Genomic DNA, 26,458 nt, shown 5'->3' with positions numbered 1-26,458 from the left:
TACCAGCCCGCTGGCTTAATGGCTTTGACGTGCAGCTGCTGATCGGTAAGTCTCGAGTTCAATCCGGGCCACAGTAGCTGTATTTCGCTGGAGACGAAATACGAAAACACTCGCGTGCTGTGCGATGTCAGCGCACGTTAAATAACCCCAGATGGTCTCAATTAATCCAGAGTCCTCCACTAAAGCGTCCTTCATAGCCCATGCGTCGTCGCTTTGGGGCATTGAACCCTACAATTTACAATTTACTTCTCTGTAAACACGATATTGTAGCTAACACTTGCCCTTTATGATTAATGCGGAAAATAACATGGGAAGACTTGGCATCTTTCTTGATAATAATAATAATTGGTTTTTGGAGGGCAAGGAAATGGCGCAGTATCTGTCTCATATATCGTTGGACACCTGAACCGCGCCGTAAGGGAAGGGATAAAGGAGGGAGTGAAAGAAGAAAGGAACACTCCCTCCTTTATCCCTTCCCTTACGGCGCGGTTCAGGTGTCCAACGATATATGAGTGTTTTTATTTTTGTTTATGGGGGGGGCAGGGAGGGAGGGGGGTGTTCTGACACTGAAGCGTGTGGCCGTAAGAAAACATCCAGGCTGACAATTTGCATCCTGAGCCTGCTGAAGTTGGAAGCCGGAAATGAATGATGCGCCAACCTGGGATGAAATGAATCTAGTCCCGACGGAAGCGTAAAATAAAATGTGGCAGCGTTAATGAATGGTTGATGCTAAGTTGGGAACCTCAACCGGAAAAACAATTTAAATTTTTTTCTTGGCGCAGAAGTTATATGCACCACAATTTTCATGCCACTATTCCCAAATACGCACATTTATAATGCGCGTTCGCGGTTTCGTGAGGGACTGAAAATAAAGAAGGATATATATTTTGAGAATTCCTTCGAAAAAAGAAACGGGCAGATCTTTGAGATAAAGGTTTGCCATCACGTAATCTGAAACTTAAAACAATAATGTTCTTCTTTTCTTTCTCTTCGACGGAGAGCTCCGCCGTTTTTTAAATCTCTCGACTTCATGATCACATTGAGTTGAGTTGAGTTGTATGCTACTGGTGGGATTAGCCTTGCTTGGTCTGCCGGCAATTGCTCCACCGTAGCGTCACTTATATGTTAATAACGACCTAAAACCTGTCATATCTGCCCCGCTATATGCACAGTCACTTATAATAGTACATATTCCACTCTCGCAGTCACCATCTATGCACACATTCACTCGCAGCAGAAAAAAGTCCACTCCAGAAGTCACCATCTATGCACATATTCAGTCACAGTAGAACATAGGCCATTGCAGTGCCACAATCCATGCACACATTCACTCACAGTATAACATAATCCACTCGAGAAGACACCATCTACGCACACATTCAATCACAGTAGACCCTAGTTCGTTCCTGCTGTCACCATCTAGGGGCAAGATCAGTGTCTTCCAGAAATGGTAAAAGAAGGCGTGCAGCCTCCTGGCGTGCAGCATGTCTGGTTTCCACTTGGGTAGACAATGTCCTGAACTGTACTGTAACGGGTTCCTGTCTTCTTGAAGGAAGCTAACATCACATACCTTTCTGCGTTTTACTCTGGGCAGTACAAAATATAATGTTCGATATCCCCGCACACACCACATAAAGAACAGAGCGAAGGCGATGCCTTGCCCATCTTATGCATCCAGGCAGAAGAACGAGCAGAGCCCGTGCGTATTCGATGCAGGAGAGTGGCCTGGGATCTTCTCGGTCCCTTGGTCACACATGGCTTGTGGGGCGCACTCTACAGGGTACTAAAATGATCGAGCACCGTTTCTCTGAAGACACTTTTTCCATTTTGAGGCACTTTTTTCATGAATTTCTGGACAGAGCTTTATGGGCGAGACTGTCTGCCTCTGACTCCTATGTGCCTATGTGAGAGGGCATCCATTGGAAGTTTACAGTAAATCCTCTGCTGTACAGATTCTGCACCAAGCATAGAAAGCTTATAGTCAAGGCATCAGTAGGGAAACCGTGCTCTAACCTCTGAAGGGCACATTTTGAATCAGTTAGGATGACAAAAGGTTGAGCCGGACAAGACCCTAACTTCCTTAAAGCCGCCTCAATAGCAACACTTTCGGCCGTTGTGGAGGATACGACAGCAGTAAAGCGTACAGACCACTTACAGTCCAAAGAAGGAATGTAAAAAATTGGCGTTGGTTTAGCTCTGGTTAAACCTGGAGTGACGCGATAGCTACACCTGGCTGAGTGGAACTTGGTCACGTGACCTACCACGTGATGAACCACGTGATCAGCCACGGCGTCGCGCCGCCGGCAGCTGCTACGCACCACATGACCGACCACGTGGCAGCTTGGCGGCGCAGCCACTCGGAAGGTTCCAACTGCTACCGTAATGTAGCTGTCGCTACTAAAGCCGCTGGCGCTAGCTTTTTTGACCTTGTCCATAGAACCATCCGTGAAAATTTGAAGATGGCGAGCATACTCGGTTTCCAAATGTTCAAGTACAAGCGAACGCGTTTTTGGCAAAGGAGAGCTGCGCTTGGCGCTCACATGGGGAATTGTGAGCTTACAGTCAAGGGTCGGAAAAGACCAGGGGGGTTTCAACCGTTTCCTTTGCCTTCGGACATTAATGCCTAAAGAACTATGAGTATTAAGTGCCAAGTAGGCCTTCGAATTATATCTCTTGCAGTGCTGCTGGAGAAGGGATTGCCCAGCTACCGTCTCTCCTAGGCGCCCAAGCTGCATTAGTAGTCTCTGAGAAGCGACAAGGCTAAGACGTTTCGATAGAGACTCATGAAGTACTGCCTTGTTCGCAGCCGCCTGAGGAACTCCAATGGCTCTTCTTAGGCCCTTTCTGTGGAACACTTCGAGACGTTCAAGCTGTGGTGCCGAGAGGGAAGTTAAAGATAATTGATACATTATGCGACTGACCACCAGCGCTTCATGAAGTTTGACCATTGAAGAAGGATGATGATCACATTGATGGCATCGCACACTTCAATGGCGCCATTTGCATTTGGTCTCCATCAAGAATTGGCTATTTATCTTTTTAGGCTGCCGCGGTGGCTCAGCGGTCATGTCGTTCGGCTACTGACCCGAAAGACGCGGGTTCATTCTCGGCCGCGGCGGTCAAATTTCAATAGAGGCGAAATTCTAGAGGCCCATGTGCTGTGCGATGTCAGTGCACGTTAAATAACCCCAGGTGGTTGAAATTATTCTGAAGCCCTTCACTACGGCGTCCTTCATAGCCTGAGTTGCTTTGGGACGTTAAACCCGAACTAATTTAAAGTAATCTGAAAACTAAACTAAAACCTAAACTAAACTAAACTGAAATAAACTGAACTGAACTGAATGAGTAATTACTCCCTTATTACAAACTGAACTACACTATTTATCAATTTGCCTTTCTTTGTTATGCGTTGTCTGCACAGTTCAAGCATGCGTTTTTGGCCTCTGTCTCAAGTGCTTTCGTGCTCGCTCGCATGAGCTTTTTATGTCCGCGTTTGTTGTTCGCGTGATAGTTTTTGTGTGGTTGATTTTCTCATCGCGTGCGTTAAGTGTGAATGTCTGTGCTTGTGCCAACGCTGGCTTCCTCCTTTATTATATCCGCCTTAGCTGCCTCATCTGGAACGCATCACACCACCACCACAAAGAGAAAATAAAAATAAGCATATTATCGTGTCGTGACACCGAGAACAGGCGCTCGACTACTGATCCGGAGCTCCCGAGTTCGAACCCGACCGCGGCGGCTGCGTTTTTATGGAGGAAAAACGCTAAGGCGCCCGTGTGCTGTGCGATGTCAGTGCACGTTAGAGATCCCCAGGTGGTCGAAATTATTCCGGAGTCCTCCACTACGGCACCTCTTTCTTCCTTTCTTCTTTCACTCCCTCCTTTATCTCTTCCCTTACGGCGCGGTTCAGGTGTCCAATGTTATATGAGACAGATACTGCGCCATTTCCTTTCCCCCAAAACCAATTATTATTATTAGTATTATTATTATACTCCAAGTAGACATGCCGCAGACGATACGTTACCGTTGTTGTCACTTTAGAGCTTAATGCTGACGCAACAAAATGAGCGCATTAAAGTTTGCCCACGGGTCGGGCTTGCTGTGTATGCATGAAAACAAAACACGCCACAGCACGCATGCATTCCTGATGTGAGACAGTCCAGGCGTAGCCCGAATTTTTTTTTTTAGTGCAAAAGCCCCAATCCGGAGGTTCCGAGTTTATGGCCCGAGCAAAATCGTTTCTCGCCGATTTATGCCCGAGAAGCTCCAGCGCTCCGTTCCACGGCACTTCCCACTCATCGTCGTCTTCTACGTAGCATTTTCATTGTTCTACGAGGAACTCTTTTAGTTGATTGCTCGTTACATTATTTCATATTACCATTGTTCTAATCTGTCACGTTTATTGCCAAGTTCTTGTCTTTAATATTGTTCAGTAGTGAGATTTCCACTGCTTTCATTATGCTGCTGCCATGTAAATGGTCTCTTGAGCCTCGTCAAGGTTTTTGTGCATCCGTTAGCCCAAGAGACCATACAGTTATTTATGGAAAATAAAGATGTATTGTACTTTCCAGTGAAGAAATATTTCTACAGAACACCTTCTATCGCGAAGCGGTAAGAAATGCGTGAGTCGTGAATTTAGGTACTTATAACATAGCGCGTGCCGCTACCGCTTACTGCCTACCTATCGCGGCCCACCGGCGCCAGATGACGCCCCGTTCTCGTCAATAGCTCTCCGGCCTGCCGCGTCCGGACCAATCAGCGCGTCCTCTCAGAGGTGTAAGTCCTCTAGTTCAAGCTCGCTGCCTCTCGAGCCGCCTGTTTCAGGCTTCCGCCATTGTGTGCCGAGCCTGCAGGCGTAGGCAACTCAGCATAATTGTACTGCGAACCTTTTCTCCACTTCTTTTTGTCTCTTGGAGCATGGAAAAAGCATGTCATTCATCTGGAATGAATGACATTCAATCTAAAAATTTTCATAGTTCTATGAAATAAAAAGAAAAATTCAATAGCTCTCACCGCGTAATAACTTAACTATCCAACCTTAGACAATTTACTAGCTTATAACAATTAATGTTATACGTTAATGCGTAAAAACACAACTGCAGCACTAAATTGTATTAGCTTCATCCTGTGTTGATTCTTTTGTCTTTTTGTATTTTTATGCACTACTGACATGTCGATCGACGAGCGGAGGTTCTTAATGGATGAATGGAATAAACTTTAATGTCCAACGAATAAGGGGATCTACCCACCCCCCAACACGCAGGTCAGGGGGCGGGTGCCGCCGCCTCAGATGCAGGCTGGGAGGTCTTGGGTCCCAGCAGCCTCTTCAGCTAGTTGGACGGGCAGGAGCTGGGGCGCAGGGTCCGAGCTGCGCAGCAGGGTCTTCCAGGTGTCTCTACTGTCTATATTGTGCGTCCCCCGGGAGATTGCGGGCATTCCCTTATATGTGGTCAAGGGTCCCTCTCGCCCCACAAAGACTGCATTTATCGCTCCTGGCCTAGGGGAACATGTGGTTCGCCGTAACCAGGTGCGGATAAGTATAAGTTTGCATAGCGGTGGAAAAAGAAAGGATTGAGTCTCTAATGAGAAAATACGTAAAGAGAGAGCTGGGTCTACCCATGTGCACATCCACAGAGAGACTGATGGCTCTAGGGGTACGCAACACATGGGCATAATTGGCGGAGGCGGTGCGAACCTCTCAAATGGAGAGACTTGGCACCACGAGGACAGAAAGAGCCATTCTGATCAAAGTTGGAATAAAACCGGATAGGGGTTCAACGCAAAAGGTGGAAGTAGATAGGGAAGTCAGACATAATCTGATCATTCCCCTCCGGCCAATTCACATGCACCCGGAATATAACAAACACTTGATGAAAAATGAGCCGAGGCATTAGAAATTAGATTCGGCAAAATTTCGAAACATGCGGTGGCCTATGTCGACGCGGTGGGAGGTGGTGGCGGTTTTATGGTGGCAACGGTCTTCAGCAGCCGGGGCAATCCCGTGACAGCTGCCACTTTGCGCGGGTGGAGCATAGAAGTTGCCGACGAAATTGCGATCGCGTTAGCTTGCGTTGGAACGGAAGCGAAGTTTGTCATCAGTTTGCCATACAAAATTTTAGCAAGGGAAGGATCTCGCCCTTAGCGGCCAGAATCCTAGGCCAGAGAAAGTTTGATAGGAAAATTAAAATAATTTGAACTCCGGCGCACGAAGCCGTCCCCGGCAACGAGGCGGCTCACGAGCTGGCTCGAGATCTCTACCGCCGAGTTGCTACAGGGCCCCTCGATGACCGAGGTAGCGGAGAGAGCATGCTAAAATACGGGCAGATCACGCAGCATTATAGATTGGAGCGTGGACTGGTACTCCCGGCAGACGCGACATTAGACAACAGACAAGCAGTCGCGTGGAGGCTGAGGTTCCCGAAGAAAAAAAGCCAAGGAAAAGAGAAATTATGCGCGTTGTGAAAGCTAACGATCTGTTTATTTCTGTACATTGCCGAGATTACTTTCGTTCAGGAATTTCGCTACACAAATTTCGAAAATTTTCAGTTCCCTTACTCCTCTGACATCGCACAGCACACGGGCGCCTTAGCGTTTTTCCTCCATAAAAACGCAGCCGCCGCGGTCGGGTTCGAACCCGGGAAATACTGATCCGGAGTTCCCGGGTTCGAACCCGACCGCGGCGGCTGCGTTTTTATGGAGGAAAAACGCTAAGGCGCCCGTGTGCTGTGCGATGTCAGTGCACGTTGAAGATCCCCAGGTGGTCGAAATTATTCCGGAGCCCTCCACTACGGCACCTCTTCTTCCTTTCTTCTTTCACTCCCTCCTTTATCCCTTCCCTTACGGCGTGGTTCAGGTGTCCAACGATATATGAGACAGATACTGCGCCATTTCCTTTCCCCAAAAACCAATTATTATTATTATTATTACTCCTCTACGTTAGTCCTGGTTGAGAGAGGAAATAACGTGCACTGCCTAGTGCTTAAGGATACGCACGTAAATTGCATTTACAAACAATGCAAGGAAGGCATGAAGTATGAGTACTCAGGAACGTGGTCAAATAAGACAAGGTAATAAGCGGCGCCACAAAGGCTTGTTATCTTCCTTCGAAACATTGTTACGGAAAGGGAAAAAAATAAATATGCAATATTAAGTGTTACGAAAAGAATGGGAAGAAAAAGTAACAAATATGTGTCTGAGCTGAAAAACAGAAGTAAAAGATAAATAAGTGCTGCATAGACCCGAAATAGCAGCTTGACGGTCGAGGCGCATGGTAATGAACTTTATTTTTGGGCTTTTCTTTAGCGGAATAACTGGAGCCTCATTTTCGCTGACGGTATGCGCATGCATGATTGTGCTGCCTATCCGCCGAGGGCACAATGCCGGCCACTGCAAGATTTACGGACCACCGCTTCCGCATTACACGCGGCCGCCCGCAGGCGCTTAACGGCGGGCAGAAAAGCAAATACAAAGAGAAAGAGCAATTCTTTGGTTTCTGCTGCGCTCCTTCCGTTCTTTCCTCGTCCAGTAACATTGGACTTGCGAATAAGTGGGTGCTGCAACTGTGAGAAACAAACTAAAGTCTGCATCTTTTTTTTCTTCTTGTCCAAAAAGTGTTTTTTTTTTCAGTCTTTCAAATAACTAAATCTTCTTTAATTTTTTTTTCTGCAGATGTTCTTGTGCAAACGAGGTTTTGTGTGCCGGTTTAAATTTGCCGCACACGTCGGCGATGGTCAGTGCAAAAGTCCGAGAAAAAAGAGCGGGTTCAGCATCAAAATGTAATAGCAGGGATTGAAGTAGGTTAGCGTCATGCAGCTGGTAACAATCTAACACGAAGGGGGGGGGGGGGGGGTCAATAATTGCACACAGAATAGTGGCGTATAGCTTCCTTTCAGAAAGCAAGTCTATCTCTAAGGAATTTTTAATTTTGTCGTAAATTTCTTTCGTCCAGGTATGATTATCTCGACGAACAGTTATTTCTGCAGAAAAGAAAGTGCGCATCGGTTATCGCATGGCGCCAATTTTGTGTCACATTTTCTGATCGAAGATCTGTTGCGCCCTGCCGTACATTAAAGTAATTTTAGCCTAACTCTCTCTCAGAACATGGTCGAGGCATGCATTTTACCAATGGGCGTCCTTTAGAAACCTCACAGCAGTTATTCAGATCCTGTACTTGACTTTTCGGGTGATCGATGACTCCCCAAAGTCCAGATTTGTAGGGAGAGGATTTCATGTACCTTATGCATTGCATAAACATTCGTGAACTCATGCTCTCATAAGCTCATAAGATGCAGGAAGGTTGTCACAACGTCTCAGGAAGGCTTACTCCGGCCGGTTACCTTCGCTAACTCACGGTTGCGGTAGCAGACGACACAGCTTGCCTACATGATTAAAAAGGCCAGCACACGCACATGTGCTGCAAACGTTTCTCACAAATAAGTAAGCCCTGAGGTGGGGTCGTATATTTTCAAAGTGGCCAAAAGACGAAAAAAAAAAGAAAGGTCGCCAGTATAGACGGCGCTGCTCACGTGTTCCCTGCACCGAACAATTTATTCGTGCTGCTCCCTCGTATTGCTACTGCTCACGAGAGGGCTGGCTGCGACAAGACGCGCATCAAGCCTTATTTCAAGTGCGCCGTGGGATTGGCCTGCGATATCCTCCTGTCATGTGAAAAGCCATACGGCGCACATAGTGGTCGCTACATTTAGGAGCGACAAAGTGAGCATGCATAAAACGTACGTAATCATTTACCGCCGCCCTGCTCGGCCCGCATTTGTGAGCCACGGTATTAAGATAAAAATGTTCCAGGGTAGAAGTAGAAATAGACAGCGCGGTGGAAATTAGATAGCGTGTGAACCTTTGGAAGCTTCTTACTGTGTTACAGCCCTCATTCAGCGAAAATGCCGCCGTGTGTAAAGCCTCGACCAACCCACCTCAACCCATCTCCACCCACACCACCCTTCAGGAAGCCTTCACCCACTGCCAACCTCCACCCTTCACCCACCCTTACCATCCAGAACACATCCACTCATCACTCGCGAACCAACCTCCACCTCTCTGGAAGCCTGCACCCACCAGAAGCCCCCACAGCAGCTTAGCGAAAAAGTGACGGCAAAATCAATTTTAAAGACGCAGGGGATTTTAAAGACGCAGACGCGATTATTTTGAAAGCGAAATGTAAAACCAGTGCTTTTAATATAATGTAGATATATAATATTTGTATAACAATGTACTTATAATGCAGTACATTTTGTAGTTTTTTCACGATGACTGTAAAATTTGTGAGATGATGTCTTGCAATTTAGTGTGTTCTTTTTGAAGAGAAGCGAGAAAAGTGTGTTTAAAATGTATATTTGTCACGTCATATCGAATTATTGCGGTCTATTTTTTAGTTAAAAAATTCTCAAGCCGATGCATAAGCCAGACTTTTGTAGAATTCTATGACGTGGGGGAGGATTTCTTGGGTCATGTGTTGTGTTGCTAAGGTTTTTGCAGATGTCTCAAACGCTTCTTTTTGCCTTCCGCGTCTTTAGATCAATTGAATGGCGTCTGCTGCGCATGCGCACGCTCTGTCATTGCAGGCATATTAACAAAACAAGCCGCCATTAACTATCACTGGCTAGCCCAGCAGCAAGCACAGATTTTGTCAAAAATAAAGCTGTTTTGCCAAAATTAAAACGCTGGGGCAGCATTACGAGCAAGACACTATGACCCAGAAGCGCACCACTTGGCATGTAAATTTTTGACACCATCTGTACGTTCAGGATACGTGTCGTTTCATTTCCGGTTCGCTTTAGTGGAAGTGAACAAAGAGTTGTTAAAATGAACTCACAATTTGTGCGAATGGCGTCGGTTCCTGAGGGTTGAGCACCACTGGCATGGAGAGCACCACCAGCATTACGGCATGGACCACGAGCGCGAGCACCAGGTTCTGGTGCACTCGTGTCCGAGAGCACTGTAGTGACCTGTAAATGAGAAAAAAAAAACAAGCTTACGCTCCGAACTGCAAGGACCGGAAATACGATTATGTATGCAAGAAGCGGTTGTCTCTTGAACTTTGAAAGAACGTCTAACTCTTCCTTTGACCCTGCACTACACCACCATAATCGTTATCATATCGTCGCTGTCATTATAGCCGCCCACGAAAAGTGTGCAGCAGGGCAAAGACAGTCAACAATAGAATGCCGGCTGTACTACGCAAGGCATTGTTACCGCAGATGATGCAGCCATGCATTAAAACTGTGGACGTGAAATTTTCAGACACACCTGTTTTGCGTACGCCCGCAAACGGTTGTTACTTTCGAAAGTAAGGCATCAGCCGCTGTGTGCGTGAGTGCACGGCTCAGTAAATAGTTCCTGTTGTGGTTATGGGACATACTGAATGGAAGCTGCTCGGCCGAGCTCATAAAGTGCTCTTTATCGGATGAATGCGCAGCTGATGCATGCAGGTTGTATTGACGGAAGCTTGTGCAACTGTGTGTTCACGTCTTGTGTATTCTTTGTGAGCATTAGTAAGGAAAAAAATATTCCAAAGCAGGGTCTGAGGTGAACCGTTCTTGGCCTTTTTGGTGAATACGCCTATTTTGCTGGCGCTGCGTTCGAGAGAAATGGTTGTCGTTAAGCTCCATTAGTGACACCGGATTATAAAGCTAGCAAGACCGTATTAATCCACTTAGAGTCGCTCAATAATGATCATAATACACGTAATGGACTCTTCTGCTCTCCCTGATGTCTGGAATTGAATGTAGCAGCTGGCAGGCGTCTAATAACAGGATGTTGTCGTTCTCGACCTATTAATGCTGTCAAATTCTCCATTCTAAAGAAAACCTACCGGCCGTCTGCCCCAATTTTAGAGCAGGTAAAGTCGTGACGATGAAATTGTTCAGAGGGCGGTTAGCAGAGCACTGCAGGTGAATAGATCAATCTTTACTAGTTATGGTAATTCTTTAATCCTTCAATTTGTGCTCGTTCGCCAGTTCAGCCGTTAAGCTCGCAACTCTATGAATTCGTCGGCCTTAGAACTAAGCTGCCCGAAGCTACTGCTACTGCCCAACACCTACAAGTCACTACACAAATAGTAAGTACAACATACTGGAATTTCTTTGCACTATGATAGGACAGAAGATGTTACGCAAGGTGAAATGCGACCAAAATACAGCACAAATTATCTTCGTCTAATTTTCGTGACTGTCGCAAAGTGCACAATAAGCAACCTTTCGATGTTGTCGCCTGAGAAGTGTACCTATCAAAGACGCGTAATTGTTTTTACTCGTTCGGTATCGCTAATTTACTGACGATGCATCGTTTGCTCTGTTCCTTGCCCATAGCAAATTAGAATAACCATTAGGCTCGATAGCGCCATCTTTTCTTTATTCCTATACGCACATTTATGAGCAAGAACAAACGCCGCTAAACGTCGAAAAAGTCCATGATTCTTAATGTCCTTTGAAATAAGTTTCAGTAAACTATGTCCTAACATAACAGCTAATCGTAACAGTTGCTTTCTCACTCTTATTAGAGGGCGGGGCTGCGCTTACGGACAACGGCAGGGCGGCAGAGGTAACTGAGCGTTGGATTAGTTGTTGCTTAGAACTGAGAGCAGGTGAAAGCACAAGTAGACACGAACAAACATAGCAGAGAGACCGTAGAGGGCTCTTTGCATCTCAGATGTGATACCTGAGAGCTTTAGGTGAAAAAAAAAATTAGGGGACACTTAGTTACATTACGTGTTCAGAATGTGATATTATTAAAGTATGAAGTCCTTTCTGCCTTATTCTCCTTTTTCGTCACTGATGGTCGTCGAATACTCTGAACCTGTGCAGCCGCCGGTACTCCACCTTCAGCGACATGCTTCCGTGGTCGCCATCTATGCTTGCGGGGATTTTCCCACACGTGGTTTTGATTCTGGCTTCATTACAGCTTTATACGCAGAGCTCTCTACATACGTCTCCACCTATCCAAGCGCACCTGCCAACTGACAGCCGAGCCCGCCACTGCGCTTGGCTATGTCACGTGACCAGCGCACCTGCCAACTGTCAGCTCACCTGACAGCGCGTCTGCGAGCTCGAGCTTGTCACGTAGTCTCACGAACATCACACTGCCATTGGACATATCAGCGCTTTGCCAAGTCACATGATCTCATGACGTCATAATCTGTCGAGCAATCGTCGTATTTTATGACAGACGATGTCGGACGCCGCCGGGTGTTTTTCTCCAATGAGGCTTTAAATAATATCGCATTAACGTTTGCTTTTGTTTCTCACAGAGGCGTGGTTATAGTCACACGACTTCAAGACGTCATGCGCGCAAGCGAAACCTGCTACAGGGCGCCCGCATGAAAACGCTCGAAAGCGTTTCGCGGAGTTTCTAAAATGCGTGCGTGTTAGCGGAGGTGACGTCACACTGTCATGCGCGTATATACGAGCATGTTCGCGCGAAATAATAAAGTATTTGAAATAATAAAAGTCTCTCGTGTTCCCTCTTGTATATGTCGCAGTGTACATGCGCTAACAAGCGCTCAAAAACGCAACTGAACTGCGCACAACAATAAACGCTTGACGTTTCGTTCATAACGTTTCTTTCATAACTCTCATAACGGCGAGCTGCTCGCTTTGCCGGTTTTTGTACTTAGCCGTTTGTTTTTCACAACCGGGCTCTGCGTGGCTGTTGTCAGGCTATTCCTTTTACTCGCTGTTTTATTCCTGGCGAGCGCATTTCGCAGTAAGTATTTTATTGCCCAGAAGCACGGTTAGTGTTATGAAAACCAAGCATGAGGATGTCTGAATGGAAACAGAACACACGACGGAAATAAACATGGCAGTGATCTGTATCGCCCCCTGCTGGAAAAGAGAATTCTTTTGGGAGGAAAGAAGTGGAATGAAAAACAAAAACAAAGCAACAAACAAGAAAACAAACAAAGGCGCCGAACGAGCTCTCGGTCGAGAAGTTTAAGAATTTTTTGTTCGCGCACAAACGACACCAAGAACAAACACGCGCTAAATGAATGCGAAAAATAGAGGAAGAAGACGCGAAACTCTTTTTCACACACACTAACGCACACTAACGCTATGAGCACGCCAAAGAATTCGTGTTTGCGCTTTAGACAGAAAGTTCCGCCTTCCAAGGCCTATCTTTTTTTCCTCTCGTGCACATTCGCCGAGACGCCATAGAAATACGACTCAAGGAGCATCGTATTTGCATGGTTACGAGAATGCGTGAATGCAGCGCTAGTGTTTGCTTTTCAGGAAATAGAGGAGGTGGGGAACAACGAGGGTGGCGTGAATGCTTCTAGCGGGCATCGTAGGCGCCTGTGCGGCTTTATTGCTTCTCGCTTCAATAGATATCCTTCTATATGACGCGCATTATACCCTTTCCAGTCGCATACTGTGATGTTATGAGAGTAAATTTTCTTAATTAAAGCAGTGTTGTTTCCCTCTCCTCTGCAGGGGGAAACGTAAAACTTGTACCGAGCATCTGCAGGAGCTCTAATATTGCCAGCGCCCTTTATTTGCAACTTGCTTCTTGGCGCTCACTGCTAGATGTAAAACAACACGGAACCTGAGCCTCTATACACACAAAAAGTTACTGAACCAAATTTCTTAATTTGTTTTACACGCTCTCACTCGCCGAAGCATCGTGCGGGGGAGTGGATTCATAACAGAACACAAGAGAAAAAAGAAAGCGGATAAATGTTCAAATATATGCACAGAAATAAAAGGGATGCCGGGAATCGAGTTCTGGTGCAGCATTATATGTTTTGACAAACTAAGCACGACATTTTCGAAAGGTAACTGAAGCGCTATTTTGTGCTACACGTGCTTGTTCGAAGAGTGAACAGTTTTTTTTCTTACATTCTCAGCCGCTCAAAGTAGCAAGGCGGCATTGATTGGTCTTGAATGAAGAGCCTGGTGAAGGGACAGCAAGGGAGGGGATGGGGGAGAAGGGGTGAGGGTGCTAATGTCCTGTGAGCGTACTTGCACGAATTACAACAACGCAGATACGATAGAGTCGAGAAGAGCCGAGAGTGCTTTGAGGGTCCATGCTGTGCTGTCCGCGATCTTCAAGTCAGATCGACCTAATGCGTCCCTGTTAGCTAATTCGGGAGCAGCAACGATCCGTTAAGAAACACGATGTATGTCGATGAATTAATGCAACGCGTTTAAAGAAAGAAAAAAGTATCAGCACGAGAAAGGCATCAGCTATAAGTAACAAGTTGCTCAACTATCACTGCCACGATGCAACGTCCCCTCGAGCGACAGTTGCTAGCCTGTGACGAGAACAGCATTGCAAAGACGTGCAGCTCTTATCCCGGTGAAACCTCCCCGGGCTGTCAGTACGCTCGGAAAAGAACGTAAGAGGTGAGAAGAATCTCTTTCCGTTCACTGTATGAAACATAGCTCGAGGCAACGCTGATGTGGGCGGTGCCAGTTCCTGACAGCCAGCTGCTTCGTCCCAGCGCAGTGATTACGGCACGGTTGGCTTCCACTTTCTGATATCACGCTGTCAACAGTGATGTGCCCGCCGGCACTAAGTAACAGCACTTTTCATCATTTCTCTCGCGGAATAAGCGCTCGAAAAGTATTGCCGACGCTACAAGACTTTACTAAAACCATGCAGTCCAGTTGGAACTAGTGATGACCTTCGGAACCTGACAACTGTTCGTGTTTGCCTTACACCCATTTGCTTGTGAGTTCGGATAGCCAAGGATACAAGCTAAGCACTTGCCAAGCATTTGCCATTTAAAGCACATCTAGCTTTGGACTAGCATTGGGCGATTAGCTGACGCTATATTTTACACAGGGGCACAGAATAAATGACATTAACACTCTTGTCTGGGCGAGTTGGTTCATTTCTAACAAATAATGCACTTGCGCAAAGAAAACAGGACACAACAAAGTAACACATTCTGTTTTCTTTGCGCAAGTGCATTATTTGTTATAAATGACAGAGAGAGAGAGTATAGCTTTCGAAGTTGTCTTGCTTAAAGCTTTGTGTGATAGAAAGCGGCAGTAAAAGCTCTTGATTAAAAAAAAAATATGAAAGTTCGCACCTCAATATAAAGCTATTTCTTTATCAGATTCTCTTCTCAGCCTATTTCCTGCAGGCCAGAACCGCTTTACAACGCAGGCAGGACCGTACCCCGCCGACTAGCTATCAGATCCACTGGCACACTCTGTAACGGTCGGTAAGTGGAGAAGAAGGATAGACTGAGATTAGAATGCTTGCAAAACACGGCCCCACGCACACAAAAAAATACTTTTATGATCAGCCTATGCGACTCCTGTTTGCTCTTTCAATATGGTTAGAACCCATGACAACTAATTCAAGCCCTTGCAGACGAGAGCTTTTCCTCACGTTTTGCTTGGCTTAAGTCTGTTAAGCGGCTTGTCTTGTGCGCGCACTCAAGCAAATCCGTTCGAACCAAACAGATGACGCTTCCTCTTAGCCAGTTGGAGTTTATGGCCTTTGAGAAGAGGCGGTACTATTCATGCGAGTTTTAGGTGAGAAATAAAGCGTGCGGTTTTATGCGGGTTTTTTTTTCCCATCCGTTCGACAATTTATACTGAAAGTAAAGAAGCCTTGTTTTTTTTTTTGCAGTAAAATTTCTACTGAAGCTTTTCATATGATCCGCTAGTATGGTAATATGAGATATAGTCCATATGATGTGAAGAAATATATAGAAATCTTAATCACGTCTTTACGGGGTCTTAGGCATGCCATATAATTTCCATACGGCTTCCATACAGTGTACATAAGGTCATATGGAGTCCGTAAAACTCTTTAACAGCTTAATGGTCTTCAAAGGCTCTATATGCTCTGTAAATTGTTTTATGGAAACGTATAGAAATATAGAACTTGTCATATAGAATATTTCAATACGGATGCTGCTAGTAGGGCTCAGCCGGAAGCAAAAACCTTTGTATTAAGGTTAAACTGAAGAAGGTTAATGTTTCATAACACGAGAGCAAAGCTCCGAAACAAGTTAGGAAAAAGCTAAGGACCTGCTTCCAGGTGTCTGCTCCCAAGAATTCTAGGATAAAAATTTGGCGAACTAAATACAGACAAAAACGCGGCATTTTTTTTTTTACCTAGCACCGGCTACATTGCAAGGAGTGCCATCGTTTAATACGAGCGATAAGCAAAGTTGTGCGTCTGGTTGTTCGGTTTAAATGAATAAAGAAACAGTTCCAACTGGTTAAGCGCACCAGCGAGAAAAATTAATTTGTCTTTATTTGTGACTGTACCGGTTGCCATAATTACCGCCAATTACTGCACGTATTTTTCTTTAAGATGAGAACATTGCAGCAACGCAATCAAGAAAGCGTATTCAGCTATCATGAGCCTTGTTTCAATATCTTTGCTTATGAACCGCAATTGCATCTTCATTTGACGCGGCAATACGACCAGTTGCTGAGTGCGAAGCTGACAGAACTGATCATGAACTTCCTGATTGCTCTCTACTCACAAATGTCAGCCTTTCTGGTTGGGATGGACTATACATACAAAAGAAAAAAGGGGAACAGTTATTTGGTGCCTGATGGTGGTGATCGGGTGCGGTGGGGGGTGGGGGGGGGGGGGGTGACGCGAAGAATGTAGGAAGCCTTCACGCAATCGACGTTGCTGCTTAGGAATTCCACGCAACGAAGGACGGAGTTTTTCACTTAGAGGGCCAAGCAGCTCAAGGCACGCAAGGCTGAGACACTCTAAAAAGTAACTTTGCCCCGGGTCTGGCCTTTCCGAATATTTCAACTTAAGACCAAGGCTGTGACAAGAGCAAGACGCTCTGAGACCACTTTCGTGTTACCGTCGAAGCTGGCAATCTCCAAGGCTGTCAAGAGGCCCGGGAATAGAAAATGGGAAAAGAAAAAAGTTAAAAAGAACAAAACACGAATAAATCGAGATATACTTCTTCAGAAGCAAGAAAACCAAAGCTTGAGGCGAGCTCGGCCACATCCGAAGCCAACAAATAGCATCCCGACGTGAGCAGAAGTGATCGAAGACATAACAGCGCTCGGCTTTGTTTAGATACAGCATCAAGAATACAAACAATACGCACGCGAAAAGATTGCGCTAGGCGCATAGTGTCTGTTTGACCTCATCTTCTCAAGTAACAACTGTTTGCTCTGCTTCTCATCTTGCTCCCCCCCCCCCCCCCCCCACCCCCCCAACACACACACACACACACCCTTTCTCCTTTCGTTCGAATTTTGTCACAATAAGTGGCAGGAGCACCATTTCCCCCGCTCTGATGTCCCCAACACTCACATTTCAGTGTGTGTACGCCACTGCGAAACGCAGAAGCTCACTACAGTGGGGCGCGATGAAGGGACGCAGCAGCGCAGTGTTTAAATGCAATGACGACATCGGAAGTTTTTTTCATTCCGCCCAAATTGGACTCAAGACACAGCGGCTGCCTAATAAACCCCCCGACCTCATGCACATTAGCGGAACACCACATAACTAGTTGCTAGGCCACCATGGCCAGTGGTTCCACACAAAGCACTCACCTAAAGTAGCAGAAGATGAACATGGTCGCCGAGAGAAATATCAGCGAGAGCAGAGAGAACAGTAGGAGGATGTAGCTGACCGCCAGGGAGACCACGGACGACATTTCTTCGGGCTGCGAGGAACAATAAAGGGATAGAGTGGCATTAGATATTTTTGCGTTAATAATAATAATAATAATAATAATAATAATAATAATAATAATAATAATAATAATAATAATAATAATAATAATAATAATAATAATAATAATAATAATAATAATAATAATAATAATAATAATAATAAGTTTATGGGGAAAGAAAATGGCGCAGTATGTCTCATATATCGTTGGACACCTGAACCGCGCCGTAAGGGAAGGGATAAAAGAGGGAGTGAAAGAATAATTTCGACCACCTGGGGATCTTTAACGTGCACTGACATCGCTTTGCGTTAACCTACAAACAAGAAATACTGAGCATATTATCAGGGGGCACCATTTCTATGAAGCAAGTGTAAACGAAAAGTTAGTGAGGAACGAAGGCTGTGCAGGGGGCCACGTATGCAGTAACTTGGCCCGAATATACCGCATTCTTCCCCTTGATCGCTTAGTATACTAATTTTCCCGAGGGAAACCTGCCCTGAGACAGGGTAAATAGTTTTTCCACTATAAAGACAGACGTAATAGATGGAGAATATATAGTTCTTCTCGTCCGCTACGCTGTGTCTGCAGAGAAATCACTGAAAAGGTGGAAAGTTTCTCAAAAAAGAAATCAGCAATGGGAATGACAAAAAGCACAAAAGGTTATTTACTTTTAAACGCCCTTAAGTATTGTTGCATAAGCAGGCTTTGCTTTTTTTTTCAGGTCTGCGCTTGTTTTCTGCACTGGCAGTGGAATTCAGCTAATTCATTTATGTTATTTTTAATTTATTTTTGACATAGTCTATCAGCTCAAAAGTTACGGCAGACATCAGCGATATGCAGCGAAGTGTCCTGAATTAAATGTTAAGCAGTGGATAATTACAGTTACAGATAGAATGTCCGACGGAGTGGATCACCAGTGCTGCCAGTTTAGCTCAAGGCACCATCTGTGTAGCACTGTTCGTGCCATGCTGTTCCTTTGAACAGGCTACACACGCAGCGAAAAAAACCCGGCAAAGGAAGCGACAATAGTGAAGTGTTGCAGGTTACAGAACAACTGAAACAAGAGCAGACGAGGGACAAGTGGTACGTGACATGAAGCTCATCGCTTTACCATAACCGTACATTACTACAGAACCGACGCAAAGAGGGGGTTTTCAGCCACCTAGTTACAAATACTGTCGCACGTGAGAGCGACATGTTACTGGCCAGCGTTATGCCTGTCGCACTGTTGGCTACTATGTTAGGTCAGGGGAGTCAGTTTATCCTTGCACCATCTGAAACACTCGGTAAAAAAATGACTGTGGTCTAATTTATGCATTTATTCAGGGCACACCTCGAGACCTTAATTGCGAAAAATGGCCGCGATCCCACTGCACTGCAGTTGCCCAAATCTTGCGATTTGGGCAACAAATGTGGGCTTGTGGTCCGGAACACGTAGCCGCGTGTTCTCACGCGCCGGCGATAAGAGAGCCGTTCGGTTCCGTGACCACTGTCTGGTTTCCCAAGCCTCGCTGAAAACTGCGTTACCGCACTACGGCAAATTGATGGGCCCAGCATCTCGATATATCATCTCTGCACGGAACACAGATGAGGCAATATCGCAAGCGCCAACAAGACGCACCGTAAGCACAATGTGCTCACACCTCCAGCCTCTGGTGCGCAGCTGCACAAACCGATATTTCTCAGGAGGTAGCTGTGTGGTCGTAAAAGGTAATAGCATCAGGCAGCGTTTTCATCGTACGTGGTTGGGATATAAGGACCGACAGTTCTGCTGTCAGGATAAATAAAAGCAACGCAAGGGCGAGCGCGTGTCTGTTGTAACATGTACTAATGGGATTGACTTACTGAACGCCTGAAGGCAGGACTTGGTCGTTGAGGAGTAGAAAAAAAACAGTGAGGAGTATACGGATAAGAGGACTTTAGGTAACAGGGACGTAGGTTTGTCCGGAGGTACGAAATATTTTTGTCATAAGTTGAATACTTGATACAAACATCACACAAGAGCTAATGCACATAGGAGTATAGATGGGTTTACATACCCCCGCGAAAACATACACACACTAAAAAAAAAGCATGTGGACGAATTGCCGCTATATATGCTGTAGGTCCATTTGCATTGCCGAATTTACGATGTGACATCTATAAAGGCATTGCCCATTTAAGCTACTTTGAACATGCAAGCTTGTAAGCGATCTAGAGTATTATAAAAAATGCGAACATCAGTGTTTTCTACATAACACACAAATTGTCATTTCCCCAGTCAAAGGAACTACAGAGCTGAATTTCGTGCTAAGATCTCAATTTACACCCCTAGCATACGGAATCTGCTCGCTCAATGATTACACACGACCACATCTTTGTTTCGGTCAGTGCGTCGTGCAAAAGCGCAGAGCCGGTTTTGAAAGTGAACCGCTGGAAGGAACACTGATCCGATGGATCGAATCAAACGTGACATAGAATGAGTAGACAGTAGTTTTCAACACAAGATCTTTCTCTGGTAAGTTTCGTCCGCTCATCATCGGGATGGTGACGACTGATGTGAGAAGTCAATATGATGTGCTTTTGTAAAGCGCTTTAGCTGGGTCGACTTGATTCGTCTCAATTTTTAATTCTTTTTCTGTGCCGTCGACTCAGCTGCACGGCATTGAAGATGTCCATGGAATCAGTTCTCCTGAACAATTTCGTTTCTTTTTTCCGAAACAATCTTCTTCCTATCAGCTCTGAAGTCTGTGGGAACGCACTTCGAGGAAGCGCAAAGTTACATAACTAAGCCGCGCCAACCATTAATGCATATTTCGTGCGTTAATGGCATGCTTGCCATCGCTATATGTAATTTCGACACGGTGCAATGTGCGGATACAGCATGCAAATTCTCGAAACATTCCTTTCAGCTTACTTGTGTGAATGATAGAAAACGCAACAATGAGCTATCACCGGCACTTGACGGAGCTGTACTGCCGGTGTATGACCCTGTATTTTGTTCTGTAAAGCAGAATTTCGCAGAAAACGGTGACGCAACTTATTTCGTCATCGATAAATGCAGATTTTTGTACCCTGACTTATGCTCTTGATTGATCAAAAATCAGCGAATTAAAACTACACACATAAGAAATGATACACAGATAAAATATTTCTACAGCACCAGGGAAGATGAGCCGACTGAGGATTTAATCAAATCAGAATAGTTAGCACCACTGCAAGACGCGTATTTCAGACAAGTGCAACGCAAACCGCAACTGTAACAATTGCAACGCACTCAGTGTGTGATAGCTGGAAACGCGGCAACACACCATATCATGAACCATCGGGCTCCAACAAGGTGGCCAAGCCTTTTGCATTCATAAAATGTACATTGGACGCTGTAGATATGTGTAGATTGTATGTTTTCTCAGAGCAAGCTACACTGCATCGGAAGTCCTTGGTGACTCACTTGCGTGCACGATGAAAGACTAAAAATATTTCATTAATAAACCAAGAATTGAGCAGCAGGTGTCTATTAACAATGGCTGTCACATTAACAGCACGTTCGTTCCGAGTACCCGAACTTAAAACTCCTAAAGTAGGAAAAATGCTTCAAGCTGGATGAAGCTTCCTCTTCTTTATCGTAACAATCATGCAGCTTTGTAAGTCCTGGGTATTCTTTTAATTATAAGCCTTTGCTGCCTCGCTCTGATTGCTGTCGGCGTGACACACAGCGTTGTTGAAGAACGGTTCTCAATCTGCGGCCATGGCTTTGCTTTTTACACCTCCGTCGTTGAAGGGCCCTTTCTTTGGTGCGTTGAGCCTGTTTCATTTTTCTGTCTTTATTTATTCTGTTCCTGATCAAGTAACGAATAACCGCACCACACAATGCGAGAGTAATTAAAAGATGTCTGCACTCTAACCGGGTTAAATGAGGTTCTGCTTCAGGAGTTCATTACTTTTTTTAGTTACACTTTTTTATTTCACGCGACAAATGCCTTTTTTGTCTTTAGCACGTTTCCAATAAGGAACTCAGCAGCCAGTACTAGAAGAAAAAGAAAAGCTGCGCCAAAATGGATGCGTGCACACGTGCTCCGGCTGAGTTTAGGAAAAGACGTACCTGATTATTGATGAGCGTCAAACATTCAGTGTAGTTCGTCCAGTTGCCCCAGAGCCAGTCGCCATTGGGACCGCACACCCGGTACGCGTATAGACCTGCGGGAAAGCATACCGTACAGGCCGGGCGTCAGCGGCAGTGGGTAAACGCGACATGCATAAATGTCGCGCAGTTAATCTATTACGCTGGTTTACGGACTAGCAGTGACAGTAACTAGGAGAAGGTGAGGTTTGTCACTAGCAACTGTTGGTCGAGTTGGCGTTCACGGTGATTTATAACAGCGCGGACAGATGGGACGCTTGACTTGCGTGACATTCAAAAACCGCTAGTACATGAGGCACGTGTCAAGAGGAAGTGTCATACATGGGGAATAATGTCACCGATACTGCAGGCACAAGTTAACATACACAATCAAGGTAACGACTTTCCTTATTGGAAAGCGCTACAGAGGGAGTACGGATACATTGGTCTGAGGACCTAGCTATCAGGTGGGCTTCTATTATTTCTCTTGCTAGGGAGTCGGTGGTTTCTTTGCTATCACATAGCATTCCTTATAGAATGGAAAGCAGACTTTTAGAGTCGTCATCGTCTTCCTCGTCTTCTTTGTAGTGTCTACAGTGTTTTGCAACGTGGCCTGTGGTGGCGACACGAGAGACATTGTATTCGTGCTCCTTCAATCTTTCGTTAACACATCGGCCAGTTTGGCCGATGTAACACTTGCCGCATGACAGTGGCAGAGAATAAGTTACTCCTTCCTGGCAAGGCACGAATTGTTTCGCGTGCCTTATCAAGCAGCTTCGTGGTTCTATTCCCGCTGAATTTACTTTTTTTTGGCAAGGCTAGACAGCCGCTCTAGGTCCGAGAAGACAACTTCGACGCCTGCATGTTCTCAATTCTTTTCAAGTTGTGCGAGACTTGGTGCAGATACGGTACCACGGCAATATTTGTTTTTTTTTTGCTCTTGTCTCGCTTCACTTATCCTATCGAATCTGAACTTTTTCTTCAGTTTTTCTGCAACGGAATCTAAAACGTCTGCATTTTAGCCAGCCCTTTATCTCGCCGTTTAGTTGGTTGCAGTCTGTGCTCCAACCTGTGCACACAAGATTTATTTACAGCATTGTAAAGCACGGAATAAACTATTGATCTCTTCACCAGCTTTGAATGAGCTGACGAAAAAGGCAAGATTGGCTTCGCACCACGGGCTCAAAAGCCTAACAAACGTGAGATGAAGTGAAATGAATCGAAAGATCTAAATACCTAATAAAGCATTCAATGGTAGTTCGTGTGTTAAAATCAACGGATTAAGGCACTCTGAGAATACCTAAAAGACGTCATGCAATTGCTGCTCGAAATCGAGGTTGTCACAGACTAAAAAAGACGAAGTAATCGTGCACAAATCTAAAAATGCGTCAAACATTGGACCTCTGAAAACGCTCTTTCAACATTGTGTCGCGTGCAGCAAGGAACACATCGCTAAGAAAATGCCGCTAACACGAACCAATACATATTACCTCTGTTTGAATGAAATCCCCGCCTTCCCATTCGGCAAACGTCTGAGACGAGATAGAGTTAAAGCAATTCGAGGAAGCCGGCAGTAGAAATACTGCGCTCATTTTGAAACGCTACAGCACCATGCTGGTCAATGAGGTCATTTACAGATGACAGAATTGCTACTTGAGGCAAGATGTAGTACAGATCCTTTACATCGACTGAGTCAAACCTGTGACAAACGTATTGCTTGTTATGACACTGAGAGAGCTTTAGCGGCTCACAAGTGCACTTAGTTTCTCTCGGTGAGAATACTTCACTGCCTTGTACATGAAAAGTGGTCAGCATACTTGCACGCTATGTAAGACAAATTAGCAGCATATCTGCAGTATATTTGTCTCTGCACGCTTCATACAATTTCGCCTCTCGCCACCAGGGGAACGACGCGGCACTGCTGACCTGCCGGCAAGTCTTGAGCTTGGGTTTCTATAGAAGTCCACCAGTTTGGAATTGTGGGGCGAAAATTTATCATCTTTTTCTCAGCCAACAAATGCGTCTTTTCGTGCGGAAGAAACATTACCATACCAAGAAAAGCCATACAACAATATTTGCTGAGAAGAATATTTGGGAGACTAGTCCTCAGTGTCCCTTGCTATGTCTGCCAAGACACTGGTGTGTCTTCATCAACAGCAAGGGCACCTTCGGAGAGCCTTGGAAGAGTGTCGTAACCGTGGCGAAAAGCAGGCTGTACTCCTATCATGGCTGTGCACTGGAAGCCCCCGCTCTTGTCCTGTCCGATATCCGAACGCGGCGGACGCTACAAGAGACGACCAGGCCCCAGTCATTAGGAGAAAACTTGGAACGGATACATGCCGTCGTGTGGCGGTGTAGACGGCTCAGTGCATTGACGAAGGAAAAGCCGGTTTCGTATGAGGTTGGTTCATTGTTACCCGCCACTGAATACAAAAGAAAAAAACAAAACAAAGGAGCTACTGAGGATGAGGCTTACAAAGTGCACGTCGGGACGAGTGGACGTGCCGGCAATGCGAATTTCTGACAGTTCCGCAGCGTCTGAAACAGCGACTGCATGTTGAATCTCAGCTGTGTGGACAAACAGGAATTTGGTGCGTGTGTGTCCATGTGCAGTACGACATAAGATGCAGGATTTTAGGAAGCGTTTCTGTGCGGGGAGAGCTGCGAAGCTTTGCCACAGTGCGCCGCAAACTTCGGCTCAAGCGTGACTTCCTTTCCCAATTCAAATACAAACCGTCCCAAAACCACAACTTCTGTCTTCAATTGTCATCACAAGAAAAAATGTACAAGAATATACCAATACTATTTTATATTTCTCCGGAAGCAGACTGTACTATTAAAAATTACCCTTTTCTTTCGTCGCACTCATGTCACTACCTCTGCTATATCATAGTTTCTTTTTTAACTGCATGCACACTGAATAAAGTATGAAAATCGACTTTTAACCAAACTTCAACTAAACCCCCCATTGAATATTTCATCTCCCTGAACATCGTAATGCAATTTTCAGCAAAGTTTTGCCGCCAAAGTTTTTTCCCAAACCTTTTCGTTCAGCGCCGAGTTTTTCTGTTGTCAGCTTCAGTGCAAATCGCCACCTTCACCCAGTGAAAAAATGAACTTATGCTTTTGCAACGGCAACTGCTAAAGTATTCCCCAGTACATCCCCCCCCCCCCCTCTCAAAAAAAAAATCTATTGAAATCTATTGAAAGCTGTTGTGAGTTTTGTTCCGATGGACCGACATGGCCATCGTCCTAAAGAAAGAGAGAGAATTCCGGAAGTTTTTAATTTTCGGAAGGTTTGAACAAAATGCGCGGCTATTACACGCTCTTTTCTCATCGAAAGTAATTATAAACTAGGCGACGGCGAAAATTGGCGAGGATTGAAAGCATGCTACGACTGGCTAGAGAGGTACGCCCCATTGTGCCACCTCTTCGCAACAACGTACTTGTCTTTTTTTTTATATGCGTCCAAAGGCAAGCCCTATATTTGTGCTTGCTGCTTAAAAGTAAACTCACGTTTCTGACATTCTGAGTAAATGTTTCGAGTAATGCATTTCTGTAAAGACCGTCTACTAGCTTCGACTCAGGCTAAGCTTCTAAGCAGAAAAACAGCACGAATGTGGAAAAAAACACAAAAATACTGCGCGAACTGCCCACTCATTTAAGAAGGCAGGGTAGAACCGAATGCTGCTGCGCGCGTAGTGGTACGTAAGACTTTAAAAACACGAAAGGTGTACATATTTTTAATAGAGAGGACTATACGAAAAAAAAAAAAATCTATGTTTCACAACTCTCACGATCCCGACGTAACTAGTGAGGCATTTAGAAACTTTTCAAGCCACAACAACAGCAGTTACGAAACCGACCACACATCGGGCGTTAATAACGGCCTTTGCAGTTAGTTATCCCTGCGTGGAAAACTTAAATGAAGAGGAAACGCTCAATCTCCCCTTAATTTTACCTCGCTTATCAAGGTAAAACCGGAGTAATAAGTGGCCAGCGTGAAGAAGAATTAGGGCACTTAAATAAGACGGAGCTGAACGTCAGCACGAAAATAATAGGGAAGAACAAGATGGGAAGAAAGTAATCTGCTTCCTTTCTTCGCACTCCATTCGGCGGCCGAATGGGGCGCATTTATTTGACGGGAATCGTGTAGAGAAAGAAAGAAAGCGAAATGCTTTCCTGCTGTCTGACACGTTAAGAGAGGCGCGAGCGGGAGTGGGAAGTCTGAAGAGGGGGCTGGCGCAACGCGGTACGCGAATCACGGAAGCCAGCTACTGGGGAGTCTTCGAACGCCTCAATCATTCCACTGCGAGCCGCCTCGAGACATAATAAATTGCGCGCCACTCGAATCGAGCGCCTGCCCCTTTCAGACGGATGAAGACACAGGCGCTGCCGGGTGCGCTGCCTATATATATTTATCTGTTTACGTGCACCGTGAAGGCCGAGGAAAACGCTTGATCGATTTCCGAACTCCCTGTCTTAAATTGAACCAGCGGGAGGAAGAATGTTTCGGTCGACAACTAAATGTATACAAAACGAAACTATGCTGAAGGGTAGCGCGAATGGTAAATGAAAACGAAGGTGTGTATCGCGGTGATAAAAAGAAAAAAAAAACTATTCTCAGGTATTTTTTCTTTACCGAGGACGGACAGTTACGGGATAAGGAAGAAACTGGAGTCTAGAGAGCACGTTCGCTAGTTCAGTGGGCGTCCAGACAAAGTCTCGTCGAT

General features: G+C 45.4%; 1 protein-coding gene across 1 annotated transcript in view; it reads right to left on the bottom strand.

Moving 5' to 3' along the window:
• The window catches only part of LOC144129008 (corticotropin-releasing factor receptor 1-like), a 159,555-nt gene that overhangs the window by 43,830 nt on the left and 89,267 nt on the right, over positions 1-26,458 (bottom strand). The window contains exons 3-5 of the mRNA XM_077662871.1: positions 21,708-21,802; positions 17,505-17,617; positions 9,830-9,962 (exon numbers count right to left, since the gene is read on the bottom strand). Of these exons, the coding sequence (XP_077518997.1) occupies positions 9,830-9,962; positions 17,505-17,617; positions 21,708-21,802 (341 nt within the window). The remainder of the gene's footprint in view (positions 1-9,829; positions 9,963-17,504; positions 17,618-21,707; positions 21,803-26,458) is intronic.

This window comes from Amblyomma americanum, chromosome 4 (assembly GCF_052857255.1).
Source record: "Amblyomma americanum isolate KBUSLIRL-KWMA chromosome 4, ASM5285725v1, whole genome shotgun sequence".
Lineage (NCBI taxonomy): Eukaryota > Metazoa > Arthropoda > Arachnida > Ixodida > Ixodidae > Amblyomma > Amblyomma americanum.
Note: the sequence above shows the minus strand (reverse complement) of the source record. Positions and strands in the feature narration are given on the sequence as shown.